The 19,083-nt window shown below is 45.3% G+C and overlaps 2 protein-coding genes across 4 annotated transcripts in view; both read left to right on the forward strand.

Annotated features, from left to right (window-relative positions):
• TLL2 (tolloid like 2) overlaps positions 1 to 3,553 on the forward strand; it is a 134,407-nt gene extending 130,854 nt beyond the window's left edge. Inside the window, exons 20-21 of the mRNA XM_003787305.2 lie at positions 1,569 to 1,819; positions 3,347 to 3,553. Of these exons, the coding sequence (XP_003787353.1) occupies positions 1,569 to 1,819; positions 3,347 to 3,481 (386 nt within the window). The 3' untranslated portion in view covers positions 3,482 to 3,553. The remainder of the gene's footprint in view (positions 1 to 1,568; positions 1,820 to 3,346) is intronic.
• A 7,772-nt stretch (positions 3,554 to 11,325) lies between these two features.
• OPALIN (oligodendrocytic myelin paranodal and inner loop protein) overlaps positions 11,326 to 19,083 on the forward strand; it is a 12,603-nt gene continuing 4,845 nt past the window's right edge. Inside the window, exons 1-2 of one of the 3 annotated variants that reach the window (XM_012803556.1) lie at positions 11,326 to 11,476; positions 15,648 to 15,683. In XM_012803556.1, the coding sequence (XP_012659010.1) occupies positions 11,474 to 11,476; positions 15,648 to 15,683 (39 nt within the window). In that variant the 5' untranslated portion in view covers positions 11,326 to 11,473. The remainder of the gene's footprint in view (positions 11,477 to 15,647; positions 15,684 to 19,083) is intronic. The other 2 variants (XM_012803557.2, XM_012803558.1) reach the window with 2 other exon arrangements.

Here is a 19,083-nt window from a genome sequence, read left to right on the forward strand (position 1 = left end):
AAAATGTTACCACCAGGGACTGGAGCCCCTGGCAGCAAATTTGACCTTTTGATCCTGGCAACAGATCATGTCTCTTTGGTAGAGTTGGTGGCTGCTGAGGCCCACTCTACTCCTGTGATGCTGTCTGAGATCATGGTCACGGGACCCTGGATACTTTTAGCAGCACCTTCCCTCCAATTTTTTTTCAGAGCCAGAACCTGTGCATTAGGTTAAGAAAAGTGGCAGCCAGCTTCCGTAGGCAGTTTCACTTGCTCATGCTTAGCAGAAAATACTTTGTGGTTTATGGAGCCCTCTCAAGGCCCTTGGGGGAATTCAGCTTCCCCCAGAGAAGTTTAAGAGCTGTTGGCAGGTGAGTTTGCCCTTTATCCCTGCAGAGACCAGGAACATAGGTCTCTAGGTGCTTATTTCATCGCTACTTGCATCTGAGGAATTTGAAATTTCCCAGTGACAGGTCGGAGCTGAAAGAAATTCTGAGCCAAAGCAAAGGTGGGATTCAGAGTGGGCAGTAGGGTAGGTCTGGGCCAAGCAGGGGCAGGTTCTCAAGCAGGGCTGGGGAGTGTTAGGACTAGATGGCACAGAATACACTCCATGGTGAGCCCCTGGGTCCTTGGGGGCTGGCAGCACACTAGAGATGGGCTGTACAGGAGTCTGTCTCCAGAATTTCTGGGGCAGGAATAAGTCTAGATAAGTCTCATTTATCCATTTTATTTAGATAATTCTCATTTAGCCATTTTATTTAGTATGAACTCAAGTGGTCAAGACATTATATATATATATAGCATATGTGTGTACATAGTATGTATATTATATACATGCATATATATATAGTATATATGTGCATATATAGTCTATATATACACTATATAGTATATAGTATATACATGCATACACACATATATATATAGGACCCAGGCTGCTGTCTTAGTAAAATACCAAAAGCAAAGGCTACAGAATAAAAGCTCACAGGCTGATGAGCAGCTTATCTGATGTCCTGTAGTCAGTACTAGGAGATGCAAGAGCCAGCCAGGTAGACCCTGAGGATTTCCAGGCTGAGAGCGGACCTGTAGTTCTAATGTGTTTTTATCGCCCTCTGTTGGCCACAATGATAAATTACAGGAAGTCCGTCAGTGGGGGGGCGTGAGCCCTTCTCGGATGCTTCTAGCACCTCCAGGGAGTGAAGGGGTAAAGATCCAGCCACATCTCAGCGACTGTCAGGGAAACCATCCATTTGTTCCATGTCTCCATGACTGGAAAAGTTGGGGAGCTGGGGGAAGGGTTGGTGAAGCACCTAGCTCTTATCAGTTGTTTATCAGGTGTTCCCGGAGGTCTTATGTGGCCCAAGCTGAGAAAAGGGAACTAGACTTCCACAAGCCACTTTGGAGCCCCCGCCACCAGGGAGCTCTGACCTCAGAGCCAGGGCCTCTGTTTACTCCTCTGTAGAATGGGGTGAGAGTTTGCCTGGCCTCTCCCACAGGGCGCGCACCAGGCGCTGCAGAGAGCTGCCGGGTTGCAGTGGGGTGGCTGGGGGTGCTGCGCAGAGGGGCAGCAGGCTTCTCTCTCTGCTCCAGAGTGCGGGGGTAGGCTGAAGGCTGAAGTGCAGACCAAAGAGCTCTATTCCCATGCCCAGTTTGGGGACAACAACTACCCAAGCCAGGCCCGCTGCGACTGGGTGATCGTGGCGGAGGACGGCTTCGGTGTGGAGCTGATCTTCCGGACCTTCGAGGTGGAGGAGGAGGCCGAGTGCGGCTACGACTACATGGAAGCCTTCGACGGCTACGACAGCTCAGCGCCCAGGCTGGGCCGCTTCTGCGGCTCTGGGGTGAGTCCAGGGATGCTGGGCGGGGTTGGAGTGGGGGCAAAGTAGGGGGATTCAGAGCCCAAGTTGCAGGGTTAGACACATGGGGTGGAGTGCTGGCCGCCCCTGCCAAGTATGAGCAGCAGCCGGGAGGCCGGTTCTGCCGGATGGATGGAGAACAGGAGAGCTGTGTGGGGAGGTTGGAGGTAGCCAGGGACCAGTCCATGGGGCCTCATGCTAAAGTCAGCCATGTGCCAGCACTCTTCCTTTTAGAACTTTCCCCATGTATTTGCAAAGAAAATTTCCCTCTCTCATATTTATTTGGCCTTTGGGCTTTTAAATTATTATTGAATTATGCTTTTGTATATCCCCTACATTCACTATTCTCTCCCTAAGCAAAACCAGATGCCTATGAAAATTATGAATTATTTTCTCACTACATATGCAATGGTTATGCTCAAGGTCATTATCACTTTTCTCATTATGGCCTCTTTCCTGGGCCACCCCTGAGGACCCAGCAGGCCTTCTTTGTTCACTGTTTCTCCAGCACCTGGCATGGGGCCTGGCATATAGCTGGTGCTCAGCAGAAGTAGGTGAACCAGTCAGTACAGGGTCCTGGCCACTCCCAGGCTGTACATGCTGGACACTGCCCACTGGGCTCCAGCCCTCCCCTTGCCTTTGCCTACAGGACTGGGCACTCAAGCTTCTTTGCTATGGGGCATGTTTCAGAGTCACTGGTGTTCCTTGTGCTAAACAGAAACTCAAATTGGCATAAATATGTCTTTGAATAATTCCCCATCATCTTCTCTTGGCTTCTAAAAAAGCAAGAATGACAAAGTGTGTCTTAACTAGTGCACTGCCTTTGATAAAGCCTTTCCAGCTGTGGGGTCTGTGGTGAGGAACCCATTGGAGAGTTCTGAGCAGTTTTGCTCCACTGGAGTCTGGCAGGCAGCATCCTCCCGTTCACAGACCACCCGGCAAACTTCTCAGGCACATGTAGTAGCTCTCCCCTACTTTTTGTCCTTGGACAAGACAGGGAACAATGGTCTTTGTTTTTGCTCTCCCAGGAGACATGTCACAATGAAAACCCTAGAGCTGGGTGATTCATGGTACATACTTCATAGTCAAAAGGACTTGAGCTCGGGCCCTGCCTACATGCATGAACTTGAGTCTCTGTTTCCTTAATTATAAAACGGAGACAGTACCTGGCCTAGAAGGCTGCTGTAAAATTTACATGAGAAAAGATCTGGACATGTTTATCACAGTCCCTGGGCCACCTGTTTACTTGACAAATAATAGATTCTCTATGAACTATGCAGCTAGAATCATCTATGGAAAAGTGGGACCACAGAAGCTCTCCAAAGCAGAATTTGCAATGCTTTCCTTTGAAAAGGAGTTTATTTTGATGCCCTTCAGAGTCTCTGGGGCCAGGACCACCTCATGACCACATCAACCATCCTATGTTCTTATGTAAGGTCCTGTCCTATCATTCTCCTTTTAGACTCTGAGCACAGCTGAAGTCTTTCTGGTTTTCCTTTCTCCTTTCCTCAGCCTTTAGAAGAAATCTACTCTGCAGGGGATTCCCTAATGATTCGATTCCACACAGACGACACCATCAGCAAGAAAGGCTTTCATGCCCGATACACCAGTACCAAGTTCCAGGATGCCCTGCACATGAAGAAATAATGCTAATGTTCTGGAAAGACAGGAGCTGAAGAATGTTTTTACACCAATAGCACCTTGCAACTCTGCCCTAAATCAGTGTACAGTATTTTTCTCAAACAAAAACTCAAAAAAAAAAAAAAAAGCTAATCTTAGAGGTATATATTTGGTTGAAAGTACATAAATGTTTGGCCAACAAGGAAGAGAAAATGTTCTTTTGATTCTGGCTACAATGTTATCGATCATGGAGTTTGAGGTCACTATAAATTTAGCAGAATGTTTGCTGGCAAGAGTCCGGTTTGCTTCGAAGAAAGCAACCTGGCTCATCCTGATATCTACTTGCTGACTCTGCCTATGCTTGGGATTCCACAGGCTTCAAAGAACATTTCTTCCTCCAACTTTGAAAGCGCCTGTGGTGGTGAACTTGACAACCGATTGAAACTGCATTTACAAGATGTGCAAAGACATCTCGTGAGGGCCCAATTAAGGTCTCTCGTGGGGTCAACACTGTTGAAGACTGGTTAATTATAAGTTATGTAAGAATCACCACTCTGTGGGACAAGTCAGTTTGTGTAACCAGGAAGAGTGGTTAGAGAGTGCATTGGTAACTTTGGTCCGATTAAGTAGTACTCAATCACCAACTTGCAATCAGAATTCACAACACCTGGCACTTGTTCTAGAGAAGTGTAGAAGATGATGTTTACATAATTTTAGCACCTCAAGGTATAATTTAAGCAGTGAGGTAGTTTTGAATGGCATTTCATTAAGGCATCTATGGGCATTATGAGCTAAAAGCTGTGGTATGTTAGCTTTAAAAGAGTATTTATGTTGGAATAATTTTAAAATAATGTTTACATGACCATAAGTCCTGTTTGGTTTGTGTTGAACACAGGGTGGCATGTGAGTATTTTTGGCTAGAGCCAAGAGAGCTCCCAAGCCCCAGAATTCCTTTGGGGTGAATCAATATCATTTTAGACAAACTGTAAAAGGCTAAATGTTATATTTTTCAAAGATCAGAATATGCCACCAGAGGACTTTGTCTAATTAAAATGATTGATGGGAGTAAAAACTAGAGTAATACAAAGAAAAGTAAACAAAATGCATGGAAATATTTTTCCTTAAAACAGAAAAAAATCAAAGTATTATAATTAATAATAATATATGTCTGTGTATATGTATGTGTATAAAGGATCAGTCGTTAACGCCTTAATCAATGCAGTGTGACATATGCCAGCCCACTGGTCATAGCTTTACTGTGCAGCCCTCCAGGACTGGCCTCTCCTGTCCCCAAGCTCTGTTCTGGCTGTTCTTGGCCCTGGACTGAGGTCCAGCCTCTATTCTCACATTGTGGTCTATGGCAGATCTTGCCCAGCATGAGCTTTGATACCCCAAGGGGAGCCTCTTTTCTCATGATTCAGATTTCACCTGCCTGGTAGGGCACATTCTATTTCTCTGAGTTTTATATTTTCTGAGGTTTTATTTTGTCTCATCTTGTCTGTCAGAGCAGGAACTGAAATCAGAATACATAAGGTGGCTGTTAAGGGTCATTCTCCAAGGAAATGAAAACTCTGTAGTTGCAACCTCTGGTCTAAATAAGAGTAATGAATTCCATAGAGGAGTGGGAGTGGGAGGGGAATCAGAAATGCAGTGAGCTCTGCCTCAGCATTTGCTGGCCTGGTGAAACAATGATACTTTTTAAAATTTTTTTTCAGAGACAGAGTCTCTATCACCCTCGGGTAGAGTGCTGTGGCATCACAGCTCACAGCAACCTCCAGCTCTTGGGCTTAGGCAATTCTCTTGCCTCAGCCTCCCGAGTAGCTGGGACTACGGGTGCCCGCCACAATGCCTGGCTATTTTTTGTTGCAGTTTGGCCGGGGTTGGGTTTGAACCTGCTGCCCTCAGTATATGGGGCTGGCGCTCTGCTCACTGAGCCACAGGCGCCCCCAATGATACTTCTTTTTATCTGTTCAGTGCGAGCATTTTCAGAAGCACACAGCTTCTGCAGCTGTCACCGTACGGCCAATTTGCAACAATGCAACCCTTATGAAAACCTTTCTTGAGGCTTTCTGTGAGTGACGTGTTTCCAGAAAAGACAAGCTCTGGGGACTTGCGCATGGTGTGGGTTCTGCAGAGAGCCTCAGGGCTGGCTTCACAAGAGACAGACCCAGGCCCCTGTCTCAGCACTTCCAATCACTGAGTGACCTACATACATCCTCAGAGCAGAGGGCGGAGGTAGAGGAAGGTGGTCGGTCCAGCCTGCTTTGTCCTTTAGTTGGGTGCCAGGCCTTGGGGATGACACAGAGCTGCAAGACTAGCTTCAGTTCAGGGAACTGTCTTAGGGCAAACCAGCTGGTGAAGTATTTGGGGTGCAGCCAGTCCAATTCCAGTATAAGCTGCTCTAGCAGAAGCAAGAACCTGGATCACAGGGCAGGGAAAAATCTGGAATTAACTTTAGTCAGTAGAATTTCCCCCAAACAGAGAAAGTAAGGCTGTTCATTATTCATTATTCCCTCTATTTCTATTTCACTATTTCCCTCTCAAGTTTCCTATTACTCACAAATTGCTCAGCCTCTTTACATAATTTGTAAAATCTTGCTAATGAGCAGATTCATTTGGGATTTTCCATTGATCAGGTGCATTTGATAACGCTCAAAGAATTTTTGGTATTGTTAGCGTTCAGTTTGTGAACAAATGTACCCTTGGCTTCAGCAGATGTTTTTAAAGCTGTAGACTGAATTTCTGATCAGTAATCTCAAATGCCTAAAAGGTTTCATTAAAAAAAAAAAAAGAAAGAAAGAAAAACTATTTAAAGTGTTATCTATAAATGTATGGGCATTTTAAATTTTGTGTAATTTTACATTTCATGAAACAATGTCGGTTTCAAAGAGAATGTGGAGAGCAGCTAACATATGTCTTTGTTTAGAAAGGGTGGTTTCATTAAAGAATGTGGATTTATGGCTGCGTTCTGGGTTTATATTGCTAGTTCAAACAAGATAGGTCCTCTTAATGATTATTTTCTCCTGCCCCATAAGAGCATGGGGAGGATATTAAGAGGGGGTCCTTCTCTGTGGCCTTCTACTCTCTGGTGAGTACTCAAGTGTCTAGACCCAGAGCAGAGTTCACTGTTGGACCCAGAAAGTCATGAGCCAAGCTAAAAATGGCTTTCAAACTTGTCCTGTTCCTTGGACCAAAATGAGCTGGAACTCTGATAACCTAGTTGTGAAGATGGCTGCTGCAGTAGTTCCAGATGTGGTAGACATCTCCTGTTTGCCCCTCAGCTCCCGCTCCACCCTTCTCCACCTGGCCATGCCATGCATCTGAGGACTGTATCTGACATGCAAGACCAAAGGTCACAGTTCTCATAAGGCGGCCCCCTCTCTCTCTGGGCCCTGGGAGCCACCCCCTCTTCCATTTGCCACTTCCAGCCTTGGGGTGGTAATAAGAAACTACTGATCTCCCTCCCCCTGAGTACTGCATGACCCCCAGTGGGAACCTTTATAAAGAGGCCCTTTAATAAGCCCTTCTCAGATAGAGTAAAGTGAGTGTATCACCTACCTCCTGCAGGGACTCCGACTGATAGTCATTTCTAACACAGGATGAAAAAGGACACCCTTCTCAGGTTGACTAGAGAAAGAGGCTTTGGGGTATATTTGGAATGTTGTGGATTATACAGGGTGTCCACAAAGTACACGTGCAATTTTATTTAAAAAAATAAATAATTGCACATGAACTTGTGGGCACCCTGTATTACAGGAAGATATAGAACCATGATTTTATAAACACTTCAGTTGGTCTCAAGGCAAAATTCCTTAGCACTTGTCTCAAGATTTTAAGATTCGTTTGCCCATTTTCAGTCACCAGTCATATATATGTATACAGCTAGCTAGTCCTGGATCCCCAGCCAGGGTTCATCATCTGGACCTAATGATGAGCTTCAGTGGTGCCAGAGGATGAATGCTTCAGTATCAGTCGGCATAGGCTAGCTGATGCTGCGACAGCACACACACCAAATCTCAGGGGCTTTACCTAAGAAGATAAGTTCTTGTCCACACTACATGTTCATTTCTGGTTATCTGGAAACTCTTCCATATCATCCTCAGTCAGGACCTGGCCAATAGAACAGCACCATTGCTGGATTTTATGGCAGGAGGAAAGAGAGGGTGACAAGTTACCCACTGGCTCTTAAAATTGCCTGGTGTAGCAATGCTACTCACATACTGCATCTGCTCACATTTCATTGGCCAAAGCAAGTCATATGGCTAATTGGCTTCATATGAAAAACAAGGTGAACTAGGATATTTGGTGGGCAGCGGTAATGCCTCTCCTATGTGACATTTATAGTTAGGGAAATGACCAGGATCCTTTTGTTTGTTCTAAAGTTTTACTTCATCATTACTTCATTACTGACATTTTCAATAAATGTCTCTAAAAATTAGAGCAAGGCCATTGCTTCAGACAGTATTTGTGTACCTACAAAATAGATCTATTGAAATCTTAACCCCAAATGTGGTGGTAGGGCCTCTGGGAGGCAGCTAGGTCATGAGGGCCCTTTCATGAGGCCCCAGAGAGATCGTCACCCCTTCTAGCATGTGAGGACACAGAGAAGATAGCTGTCTATGAGCCAGAATGCAGCTCTCACCAGGCAGTGGATATGCCAGCTCCTTGAACTTGGATTTCCCAGCCTCCAAAATTGTGAGAAATAAATTTCCATTATTTATAAGCTCCCAAGTCTGTGGAGTTCAATTATAGCATCCTGAACGGACAGAGACAGCCGCCTATCATCTAGAATGGGCCAGCTTTTTAAGCTGACCGGATGTTGCCTAGAAAGCCATCTGTGAATCTAGCCTTACACAAGTTTAAAAGATAGCAAAATGTAAATGATCAGAGAATCTCAGTATCGGAGACCCTAACTTTTCACCCTCTAAGGGCATTCCTTCTCTGGTTTCTAAGGATATGATTCTTAGATCTAATGCTTCTAAAGGAGTCTCACTTCATCCATTCCCTCTGCTTTAGGTAACAGTGGCAAATTTGGTTTGTAGAACTGCTTCTTCTCTCTGGAGGGACCCTCAGCAGGGACTGTCTGCCAGGTGACACATCCCCTCTGGGCACATGAGCCAAGGTAGACCAACTAGATCCTCTTCCTGGGGAGAGTCCAGATCACAGGGGCAAAAGATCTCCTGATCTGAGAATTTTGATGCTTACTTTTTCTGGAAAGCTCCCCAGGGGAGTGTCCTGCTGTGGAAGCCTTGGGAGCAACCTCCCTCTGTCTTCCCAGAGCTGGTTCTCTGGCCCTCTGTTCTGTGAGTACCACTACATACACCCAATAAATTCCCCTTTCTAAAACATTGAACAGAGTCCAGTTTTGATGTGACTGGAGAACCATGACTGACTTAGGCAGGGGCACCCCTTGACTGACGATGTCAGCAAGCCTCTTTAAGAGCTGATGTGTCTATTGAAGAACAAGTCAGTGATCATAAATGCATACAGCAGAGAGAGTCAAAAGCACCTCACTGACCCTGTCCATCCACATATAGCCTCACCAGAGGATGCTGGGCAGTGAATTGGAGTTCTTTGGCTCGGTTCTCTGGTCTAGGTGTGCTTGTCAAGCAAAATTAGAAGCATAATTTGTACTAGTTGTGCTGATTTAAATAGTCCCGTCATTGTAAACAACAGTAGAACCTCCACAGCTGACTATCTCTCTACACTGACCACCTCCTCAAGTTGACCTAATTTTCATAGACTGGACATACACCACATGTACTCAATAGCAGTTCCTCATGTTGATACCTTCGTATGTTGACCAGTTTGTTACAGTCCCTTGGGTAGTCAATTCACAGAAGTCCTACTGTATATCACCCCCACTTTATAGATTAAGATACTGAGGCTGGAAGAAGTTATTTCACTTGCCTAAGACCACACAGCTTCCAGTATGGCAGCTCTGGCTGAAACACAGGTCTCTCTGAACTGTGTTGTTTCTATGACTCAGGCACTAGTAGATTCAGTTCGGGCTGTCACCCTGGAGTCTTGGGAACCAGAAGCCCACAAGGCAGGAGCACACTGACCTTGTTGAGTGTAGTGTTCATGCCCGGCATGTTACATGTGACCTATCACAGTCTGGGAGATGACTAGAGGAGGAACTCTCATGCTTGGCTGCTTATTACCACCCTGGGGATGCCCTGAGCCCTCTGATCAGTCAGTCTCTAAGGGTGGGGCCCAGGCATCTGGAGTCTTCATAAGTCCCCCAGCTGATTCAGGACTATAACCAGTAAGGAAAACCCACTCAATGGAAGGCAATCTCTCTGCCACTGTGCCACTAAAACTGCTCTTGTGCTGGTCCCCAGCAACCCCCATACTGGGAATCAGATGACTCTGATTTCTTTCCAGACTCCTCTCAGCAGCCGTTGATACACTTACCTGCTATCCACCTGCTTCTTAGGCCCTTAAATGTCCATGAAGCCTTGGCCTCCGACTCAGCCCCCTGCTCTGCTCATGTGTCCCAGTGGCTTTAAAGCCATCCGTAGGCAAACCACTTCCAAATGGACATCATCAGCCCCAGACCACCTTTATACAATCACTTCCTTGGTGTCTGTGCTTGGACAGCTCAAAGGCTACCCAGGAGCAGAAACAGAGCTCTGGATCCCACACCCAAAGATCTTTCTCCAATATTGCCTGCCTAAGCAAATGGGGTCTCCACCTCCGCGGTTAGTCAAGCCCAAGACCCAGGAGCTGGCTTTACTCTGCCCTTTCCCTCACCTCCTCTCCCTTCCACCGCCCTTACTTTCAAGTTCCCCTTCCTCTGTCTCCATGATAAGTCACACATCATCCACTGCTTCCTGTGTCCACCTTATCGCCGGCTTGGACTCTGGGGCCAGCATCTATTTCTACTCTCTTCCTCTGCAGTCCAGGCTCCTCAGAGACACCAAGGCAACCTGTGTCGCCAGCCATCAGAGCATGCCTCTCTCCCACTGAAAACCCTGGACAGGTTTCCTGTTGCTCTAAGAATGAAAATCTTACCATGCCCTGCCCTGCCACAGCTGAAGGGCTGGCCCTCACTCTCCCTTAACCCCTTCTGGCCACTCACTGGTCCGTGTTCCTCCAGCTGTGCCGCCTTCTTCTGGCTCTGGCGCTTTGCCCTCCCTGTGCCCTCAACCCTTGCAGATCTGTCCTCTTCTCACCTCTCACGTGCAGCTTAAATCCCCCTCCGAGTCATCTAAAGCACTGTCTCTCTCCTGACACCCCCATTTGCTCATTTCATGGTGATTTTTATTTAAATGACCAAATTATTGGTTTTATTCTGTTGTTTTGTGGCTACTCATTCGCTGTCTTAAAGAAACAAACTCCTAACAGAGTTAATTGTAAGACACAAAGTAACCTGTGTCCTTGGCTTCCTCTACCTTTGGGAGGCTCCCCATTCAAACTGTGAGAACAGAGAGGGGGGGAGGCTGAATTCCCACCAGGCAGCTCGCTGACCAGTGAGCGCCGTTCCCTGTGGCAGCTGGACTCCTGCCCCAAACTCAGGATGGAGCCTATAGCCTCCTCCAGGCACCCTTGATGTTGATACTGGTAACGTGTTGACTCCATCCTGGTCAGGGATGTGGTTAATGTGGACCCCTGTCAGCTACGGACAGAGTGGCCAGCCTCAGCCTTGTGTAACCCATTGTTTCTGAAGCACTACAGGCTGCAGAAGCCCCCAAGCTCTCGGGCCAGCTGACATGCAGATGTGGCCAAGGAGGCAGCATGGAAAGTAAAACCATGGAAAATGAAGGCAAAGTGGGGGGTGACACGGGCCATATGCAGTAGCCACAGAGCAGGAGCTCATCTTTCTCGAGGGACAGGCTGAGGACTTGGCTACTCCCCTGACCATACATGGCTCGGCCAGGGCTCTCTTGGAGCCACCTCTCACCCTGCCTCCCCAGCTCTCTCAGCTGCTGTTCATACAGATGGGAGACACAAGCCAGTGAGAAAGGAGCTTGCCGAGCACAGTGTTCGGAGAAGGTTCGCGGGAGGCTGTCAGAAATGGTGAGTGAGAGCTGGCATCGCTTCCCAGCCTAACCTGCATTTCCCTCTAGGAAGAGAGGAACAATTCCCAGGCTACTAAACCTCACGTCTCCTAATTTAATCAAATGGAACTGCACTTAGTATAAAAAAGTCAAGGAGCTTGGCTTTTGATTGTTTTCCTATTTACAAAATACTAATCATTAAAAACAATTCTTATTTAATGCTGATCTCATCTTTTATTTTGATATTAAGGTTTTGTTTTAAACTTCCACATACAATGAGGGTACAGAGGAGATATGTTAGCTATGTTCACTTCTAGATGACTCCAGGAGGGGGGTTTAAGCTGCCTATGAGAGATGAGAAGAGGGTCTGATCAACAATTTTTATCTTTTTCTCTGTTTAATCTGCCTTCAGCTACAGTGTTAGCAAAATGCTATTCCTAATTGCCGCCTAATAGCTGTTCCTAAGAGCTGTCCCACCTTTCTTATTGACTTGTGACATATGTGTGGTTGGGACTCAGTCAAGTGAAGTTTGCTAAGTTAAAAGGGAAGACATTATAGCTGTCTCCAATTTTCTTATGTAAGGATTCTTGAAATATCTTGGGTGTCTGTCAGCGGACAAATGGATAAAGAATCCATGGTGTATATAGATACAATAGAATGTTAGCTTTAAAAAAGGAGGAGACCCTGCCATTTGTCACATTTGCCCTATTTAGTCCTGGAGAACATTTTGCTAAATGAAATACAGATATAAAGAAAAACTACTGCATGATCTCACTTTTATGTGAAATCCTTAACAAAAAGGATTATTAAAAGGAGTTGAATTCAGGCTTTGGAGTTAGGAAGATCTGTGTTCTAACCTGATCTCTACCACTTATAAGCTCGTGACCTTCAGAAATCTATCTTGACCGTAGAAACACCTGTGATGTAGGGATACCAATGCTTCCCTCGTGGGGAAGTTGTGAAGGTGTCTACACAGCACACCCTCAATAATAGTGAGTTGTTATCCCCTCACAAATTTCACACTTGTCACAGGGATATGCAGCCACTGAGATTGCAAAGTGCCTTCAGGATCATTATGAAGACATTATAAACCACTCAGATGAGCAATAAGCAATGCGTATTGCATCAAATTCTGGTACTTGGAATGTTGCTAATTCATGTTTGCACTTCCAGCCCACAAGAACTTCCCAGGTAGCTCTGTGCTGGCCAGGCCATGAAGAATATGATACCATATGAATCCCCCCACACTGAGAGTACTTTACAGTTTGGAAAGCTGCCACAGACATGCCAGTGTTTCCTTGGGGCTTATCCTGTGTAGTGGGCTGGACAAGTTAAGAGCACCCCATTTTGAGGATGGGAAAGCTGAGCCTGGGAGAATAAATTTGTTGTGAGGAAACGGAGCCCAGAGAGTCTGAGTGACTTATTGCAGACCACATAGCTGCTAAGTGGCTGAGCCTGAACTTGAATTGAGATCAGGTGGCTCCAAGCCCAGGGTTGCCTCACGCCACCCAGCTGCATCTTTCAAGGGCGCCGCCTCAGATTCTTCTCCACCCCGATTTACGTGATGTTTTTCTCTCCATGAGAGCACTGTACTGTGTTTCTACAAATTATGAATGTTTTTCTGAAATTGGCCAAAATCTTCGTCATCCAACTGTTGATAAACACTGCATGCAATGGCCCACTTGTTGCTGCTTCATCCTTCTGCCATTCTCCCAAAGGCAGCTTTGTCTCGGGCCAGCTGACATCAGTGCCCAGGGCTCGCAGATGAGATAAGGCTCTGGGCAGCTGCGTTCAGTGCAGTGACCATCAAGTGTCCTTGTGGCATCTATTGGCTTGGTTGGTGTTAGCATAAAGGGCATGGTGACATCTTTTGAGCAAGGAGACCCTGACCTAAGAGGCCTAGATGTACTTCTTGTTCTAACATTGTCCCAGGAGGAAAGGGGCTTTGTGCTTGTAAGTTCTGGGGACTCTGATTCATCCAAGGAAACTATAAGAGTTGTTTGGGAGCCTTGTGGAGTGGTGGAAAGAGTTTGTAACCAGAAAACCCAGGTTCTGGTGACATCAAATTAGTTGTGTGAACTTGCCCAATCCTACATTCAGGGCCATGAGGCCCCAAATCACTCACTTCAAAAAAGAAGCATGGCTCCAGGCGGATGGAACATCTTGGGCTCTCCAAACCTGCCATGTCCCTTCCTTTGTACATATTATCCTTGCTTTCTTTCCTTCATCTCCATCCAATCCATGTCATCTCTATAAAACGTACCCAAATGCCCTGGACTAAAATGTCACTCCTGTCTCCTTCCTCCACCCCCCTCCCCAGTGAGTTATCGTAATACTTGGTTACCGTGTTCTCCATCAGATCCTAAGATTCATGTGTGTCTACCTCACCTGCAGGAGTATTCTCATAAACACAATGTGTGGCACAGGGACCCCACACTTGTGTCTTGGAGGAATTAGTCCTCTCTCTGTTCTTTTAGGAAAGGGAGGGAATGGGGAGCCATAGGAAAAACCAGAGGGACTCAAGTAACCAACCACTTTAGTTAACACTCACATTCCTCCAGAACATTTTTGTAGACAAGTCCTTCCTCCCCCATTCCTTTACCTCCAGAAATGATCTTCCAAAGCATATGATGTGCTTGATTGTCACCAGAAAACCCAGGTTCTGGTGACAGCAAATTAGTTGTGTGAACTTGAGCATTGTCTCTGAAATGTGGGTCCCCTATTGCTAAGAGACAGAGAAGTGAGCAGAGTGACCAGAGGCAGGCAAGCTGGGTGGGGCCCTCTGAACCGAAGGACACACTCTTTAGGGCAGGCTCTGGGGGGAAGTACACACCGTAGGTGCTTAAAACGCTGTTGGCTTACAAGAGATTTTCTCATTTATTAATCCACCTGAATTCCAATCCACCAATAGATTTGCTAAAATAGGTGTTTCATCAGTCTCACCTACATTGGCATCATCTTTCAAGTGGGATGTGAGTCTTGGGAATGAAGCCCATTTGGGAGTCCTGATTTCAGAGATAGGCTCTAACTGTTCTCATTTGTCCATGAGGTAATTTCTGATTAGTCCCTGGGTCTTGGTTTCCCCTTCTATAAAATGAGAGTTTCAAGGCAGATCATCTGTGAGGTAATTTGGGTGTGAAAGACTGTGATTCTTTTGTTCTTTGTGAGATTCCTAGGGATGGATAACATTTAATTTTAAAACTTAGCAAACGCATTGCTTCTAGAATGGCAGAGCTTGTTGTTGGGAGGCCGTGGGGGGAGGGGAGGAGCTGTAGAGTACAGTAAGTTCTGGGGTCTGGGGGGCTGCCCCCGCCAGGGGAGCATTACTCAGGGACAACTGGACTCAGGAGACTGAAGTTCCAGCTAGTGGAAAGAAGACCACTTCAGCCCAAGGGAGAGAGCTGAGAGGGAGCAGGGTGCACCCACTGTTCCCACAGAGGTGGGGAAGGGACTTGGAGCCTGGAAAGACTGGCATGGATGAGGCCAAACTAGGGTAACAGGATGGGGACAGGGAGGAGAAAGGAGCCACCACAGACCCTGGGTGGGTCTGGCCCAGGTAAGTGGCACCTGGGCAGACTGTCTGGTGCCCCCTGACCTCATGATCTTTACATAATTGACTCCATATTTGGTGAGGAGGTGAAACTGGCTGCTGAGTGGGAGGAGGGCACAGAAAGGTCACCTCCAGCAGCCTGGAATCCCTGCCTTGGACTCAGCAAAGGCCTTGTCTTTTCTGGTTAACCCTCCTGGGAAGCGAGCGGAGGGTCAGGAGTTCTTGTTAGACCATGCCCCTGGCCAGTCTTACTTTCTGCTCCTAGCAAAAAATACAGAGAACTTCTAAATTCGCATAGTTCTGTTACTGAAAGGAGTTCTGGGGAAAATATAATTTTCAGCTGAATTTCTAGTAATGTTTTTGCTGCCCTGTGGACAATGGTTCTCAGGCAATCGCCTCACTGGGGGCCTCTCTAGCAGGCCTGGGGTGAGGACCCAGGGAGAGAAGAGTCAGATGGACTTGGTACGGAGGGAGGACTCATGGCTTCAGTCTCCTTTGTCCCCCTCATTCTTTTGGAGCCAAGACTAGGGGCGAAGATTGGGGCTGGTTGAGAGATGGGAGAGATGATTCTCTTGGGACCACCAGGCCAGTGAGTTTGGGGGAGGAGCCAGGAACATGAACATTTCCTTGTCTTTTGCAGAGTTTTTCACTGAATTTCACACTGCCGGGGAGCACGGTGAGTACAGCAGTCCCAGTCCCTGCTCACCAGGTAAGTCTGCACCTAAGCCTCTCGCATGGGGATCAGTTATACTGCCTTCCAAAGGCACTTAGGAACAGTTGGGGGGAGCTGAGAGAAATGTTTTCCAATTATAAAACTTACAGGAAAAGGAAAATAGAAAAAACAAAAAGTCCCTAAATCCCCATCAGCAGAAAACACTGGTGTAATCCCTTTCTATCCCATTTGACTTCACATAAATTTGGATTCTGTTGTCTTTATACCATTGTGTTCTTACCCTACATATAATTTTATAACATAAATGTTTCCACCAACCTTTATAACCATCACTGAGGACGGTCACATAATATTTCTTCAAGTGCATTATTGCTTTAATTATAATTAGGAATAATTTTGCGATAAATGTCATTACAGATACTCCTCATCTACATTTAAGATTATTTCGTTAGTAAATACTCTAGAAGGGAATGATTGGGTCAACAAAAATCAACATTTTATGGCTCTTGATTATGGTATTCAGCTGCAAGTAAAACCAGAGATTTTCAGTTGATGATGTACAGTTTCCATCCACAGTTCATCTCCCATCTTTTGTACTCATTGTGTAGACAAAACAACAGCTGGGGTTGTTTCTAACCAGTAGTGCTACTATGATTTAGCAAGATATTTTTCTAGCCCAGTTTATTAGTGGGTTTGGCTGTTCCAAATTTTTCTGAAAAGTAATATGATGATTCAGAGAACTATGTTCATTTTACTGAATATGGAGGCACAGTTCTGGAGCAGTGATTTTCACTTGATGTGCTGCAGTATACTGGTGGGCCCTGAGAGGATCTTAGGTGTGCCACACGGATTTTTAAAAGATCATTAATTAAAGTATTTTTAAAACAAGTTCAAAGCACAGTAAGTATATTCTTTTTTTTTTTTTTTTGCTCTTTTTCTGATCAACATAATTTAAGAGTGCCATGAAAGTTTAAGTGTGCCATGAGATAAAAAAAAAAAAGGTTAAAAACATTGCAGAGTAGCAGGAAGTTAGAGCCTTGAATACTCAAGGTCTGACTTATTGCCAGGCTTCTTGTGCCCACCACCAAATGCCCTGGACATCTATGTCCCAAATACCTTGGTACCTGCCCCATCCCCTTGGGTGGGCCTGACCATCTGAACCTCCACAAATCTTTCTCTGCTTCCCTGCTTTAGCCTCTTCCTGCTATCTGCAGATTCCCCAATCCTGCCTCTCCTTGCCTTTTCCTTGGTCATTGCTAGAAGTTACCCCCTACTGGCTAGAGCAAGTCTGTAGAGACCCCAGGTTCTGTCTGATCCTTAGCTTGGCCTATTGTATTAAGATGACACAAAGAACAAGGAGCCATTGCTTAGGGCAGTGGGGGCAAGTAGGGTGGCTGGCCACTCCCCAGTGCACTGGCATCCCCGTCTACTCAGGTGCATTGAAGGGGAAGTTATGCCATGGGAACGTGGCTGCCAAGTAGGATGACCAACCACCCCCATTTCATAGAAAGGCTGCAGCATATAGGACATTCGGTCTAAGGGCAGATAATCTCAAGCAAACTAGGATGGTTCACTGCTCTACACAGGTTCAGAAGGGGAAAGGGATGGTTCTTAGAGAAATGAGCTGTTAATTAAGAAGCTACTCTAAAAGGTGATGGCTGGTCTCCTAATTGTAAGTGTCACTTTCAAGGCTGATACTAGACTTTTTGCTGCCACTATAAAATATAAATGAGAACTGTCTGCTAAATTCATGAAATAAATAAATAAATTACTTCCCTAAATTATCTGAATAGCTGATTTGTTGACATCACTTGTTTAACTAGCACTAGCACGCAAGTATGCTGTGTGTCATCTGAGAGACAGTTACAAAATGTTTTCGTGGTTGCCAATGCCAAAAATTGCCATTGTTCATTAAGTCCAAACAATGGTGGTTGAATTCTAACAACTGATCAACAATGAGAACTTTGATAAGCAGTTCTCGATAATCAGTTCTCAACAATTATTTGTTATTATTAAAATTTAACATTATAAAATTAACAAAAATAATATAAAACTCATATCCTGGCAAAATAGCCACATGGCAGCTGAAAACCTATATTCCCTTCCCGTTCTCCTGCCATTCCCTAGCTTGTTGTGCATTCTTTCCAAAAATTGGGACTTTTTAAAAACACTGCGGGACGCAGGACAAATTATTAAAAATCAGGACTGTCCTGCCAAAAGTGGGACGTCCGGTCACCTTAGACTTACGAGGCATCGTTATTAAAAATATATATTGATAAGGAAAAGGCTAAATCTTGGGCATCAGCAAAAATCACAATAGAGAACAAATGGTTAGAAATATTTCATCATTTTGAAACAAACCATATTCCATACAATAATGCACTAAAAATTGTGGGATATGCGCTGTCCTTACCAGGAACTAATGCTGCGACTGAACGTGTTTTTTTCTACAGTAATAAAGTGTGGACATCAGAAAAATCACAATTAAGTGTTGAGACTTTGAAAGCCATTTTATGTGTGAAATATAATTTAACAAATTCTTGTGAAAAATTTCATGACCTTTTAAACAATGATAGCAATCTACTTAAAAAAATTCACTCAAATGAGAAATATGCCAAAGAATAAAATAATACTATATGTAATTTTTTAAATGTATTATATTTGTAAATTGTACTTATGTTGAAATTTTAAAAATATATTACAATACTATTTTTGCGTTCTATGAAAATTTTTGTTGCTTCATATAGACCAAATTTTTAATTAAGAACACCCCCCCACCCCGCGTCAATGGTGTCCCGCTTTACCAATGTTAAAATCTGGTCACCTTAGAGTAGGGGAGAGATGGATACTGGATCAGAGCTTCCTGCAGGGGGGTTGGAACAGGGCTAACCTCTGCAAGTCAGTCCCTGCTGCACCCAGTGTGAGACATTGGGCTGGAGTCTGCCACCTAGGGCTGTGTGACCTTACACACTATACTTCCTTTCTCTATGTCTCCCTCTCCTCAGCTGTAAAATGGGGATTATTAAAGCCCCAGTTTGCTTTTTCTTTAACAGTTATTCTTAGGACCAACTTAACTCAAAAGTGAGAACATGAAAAATCACAGGGGCTTTCAACAGTGTTGAGAAAAAGAAATGAGTCAATTCAGGAAAAGTGCTCAATAGCCTGGCTCATACTAAATGCTCCACAGAGTTAGCTGGCACAATTAACAGGTGTTCACGACGGCATAAAAATCCATCTGGGTGGTGGGGGGAGAGAGAAATTGATAGGAAGAGAGAGAGAGAGAGAGAGAGATAAAGCAAACAGGCAGAGATGAGCATAGGCAGAAGGCCAAGGCCATGCTGCCTGGGAGAAGCCAGCTTCCCACCTGCCCTGGGGCCCCTACATCCTTAGAGTTAATCCCTCC

This window comes from Otolemur garnettii, unplaced genomic scaffold (assembly GCF_000181295.1).
Source record: "Otolemur garnettii isolate 467f Iridium unplaced genomic scaffold, OtoGar3 scaffold00021, whole genome shotgun sequence".
Classification (NCBI taxonomy): Eukaryota; Metazoa; Chordata; class Mammalia; order Primates; family Galagidae; genus Otolemur; species Otolemur garnettii.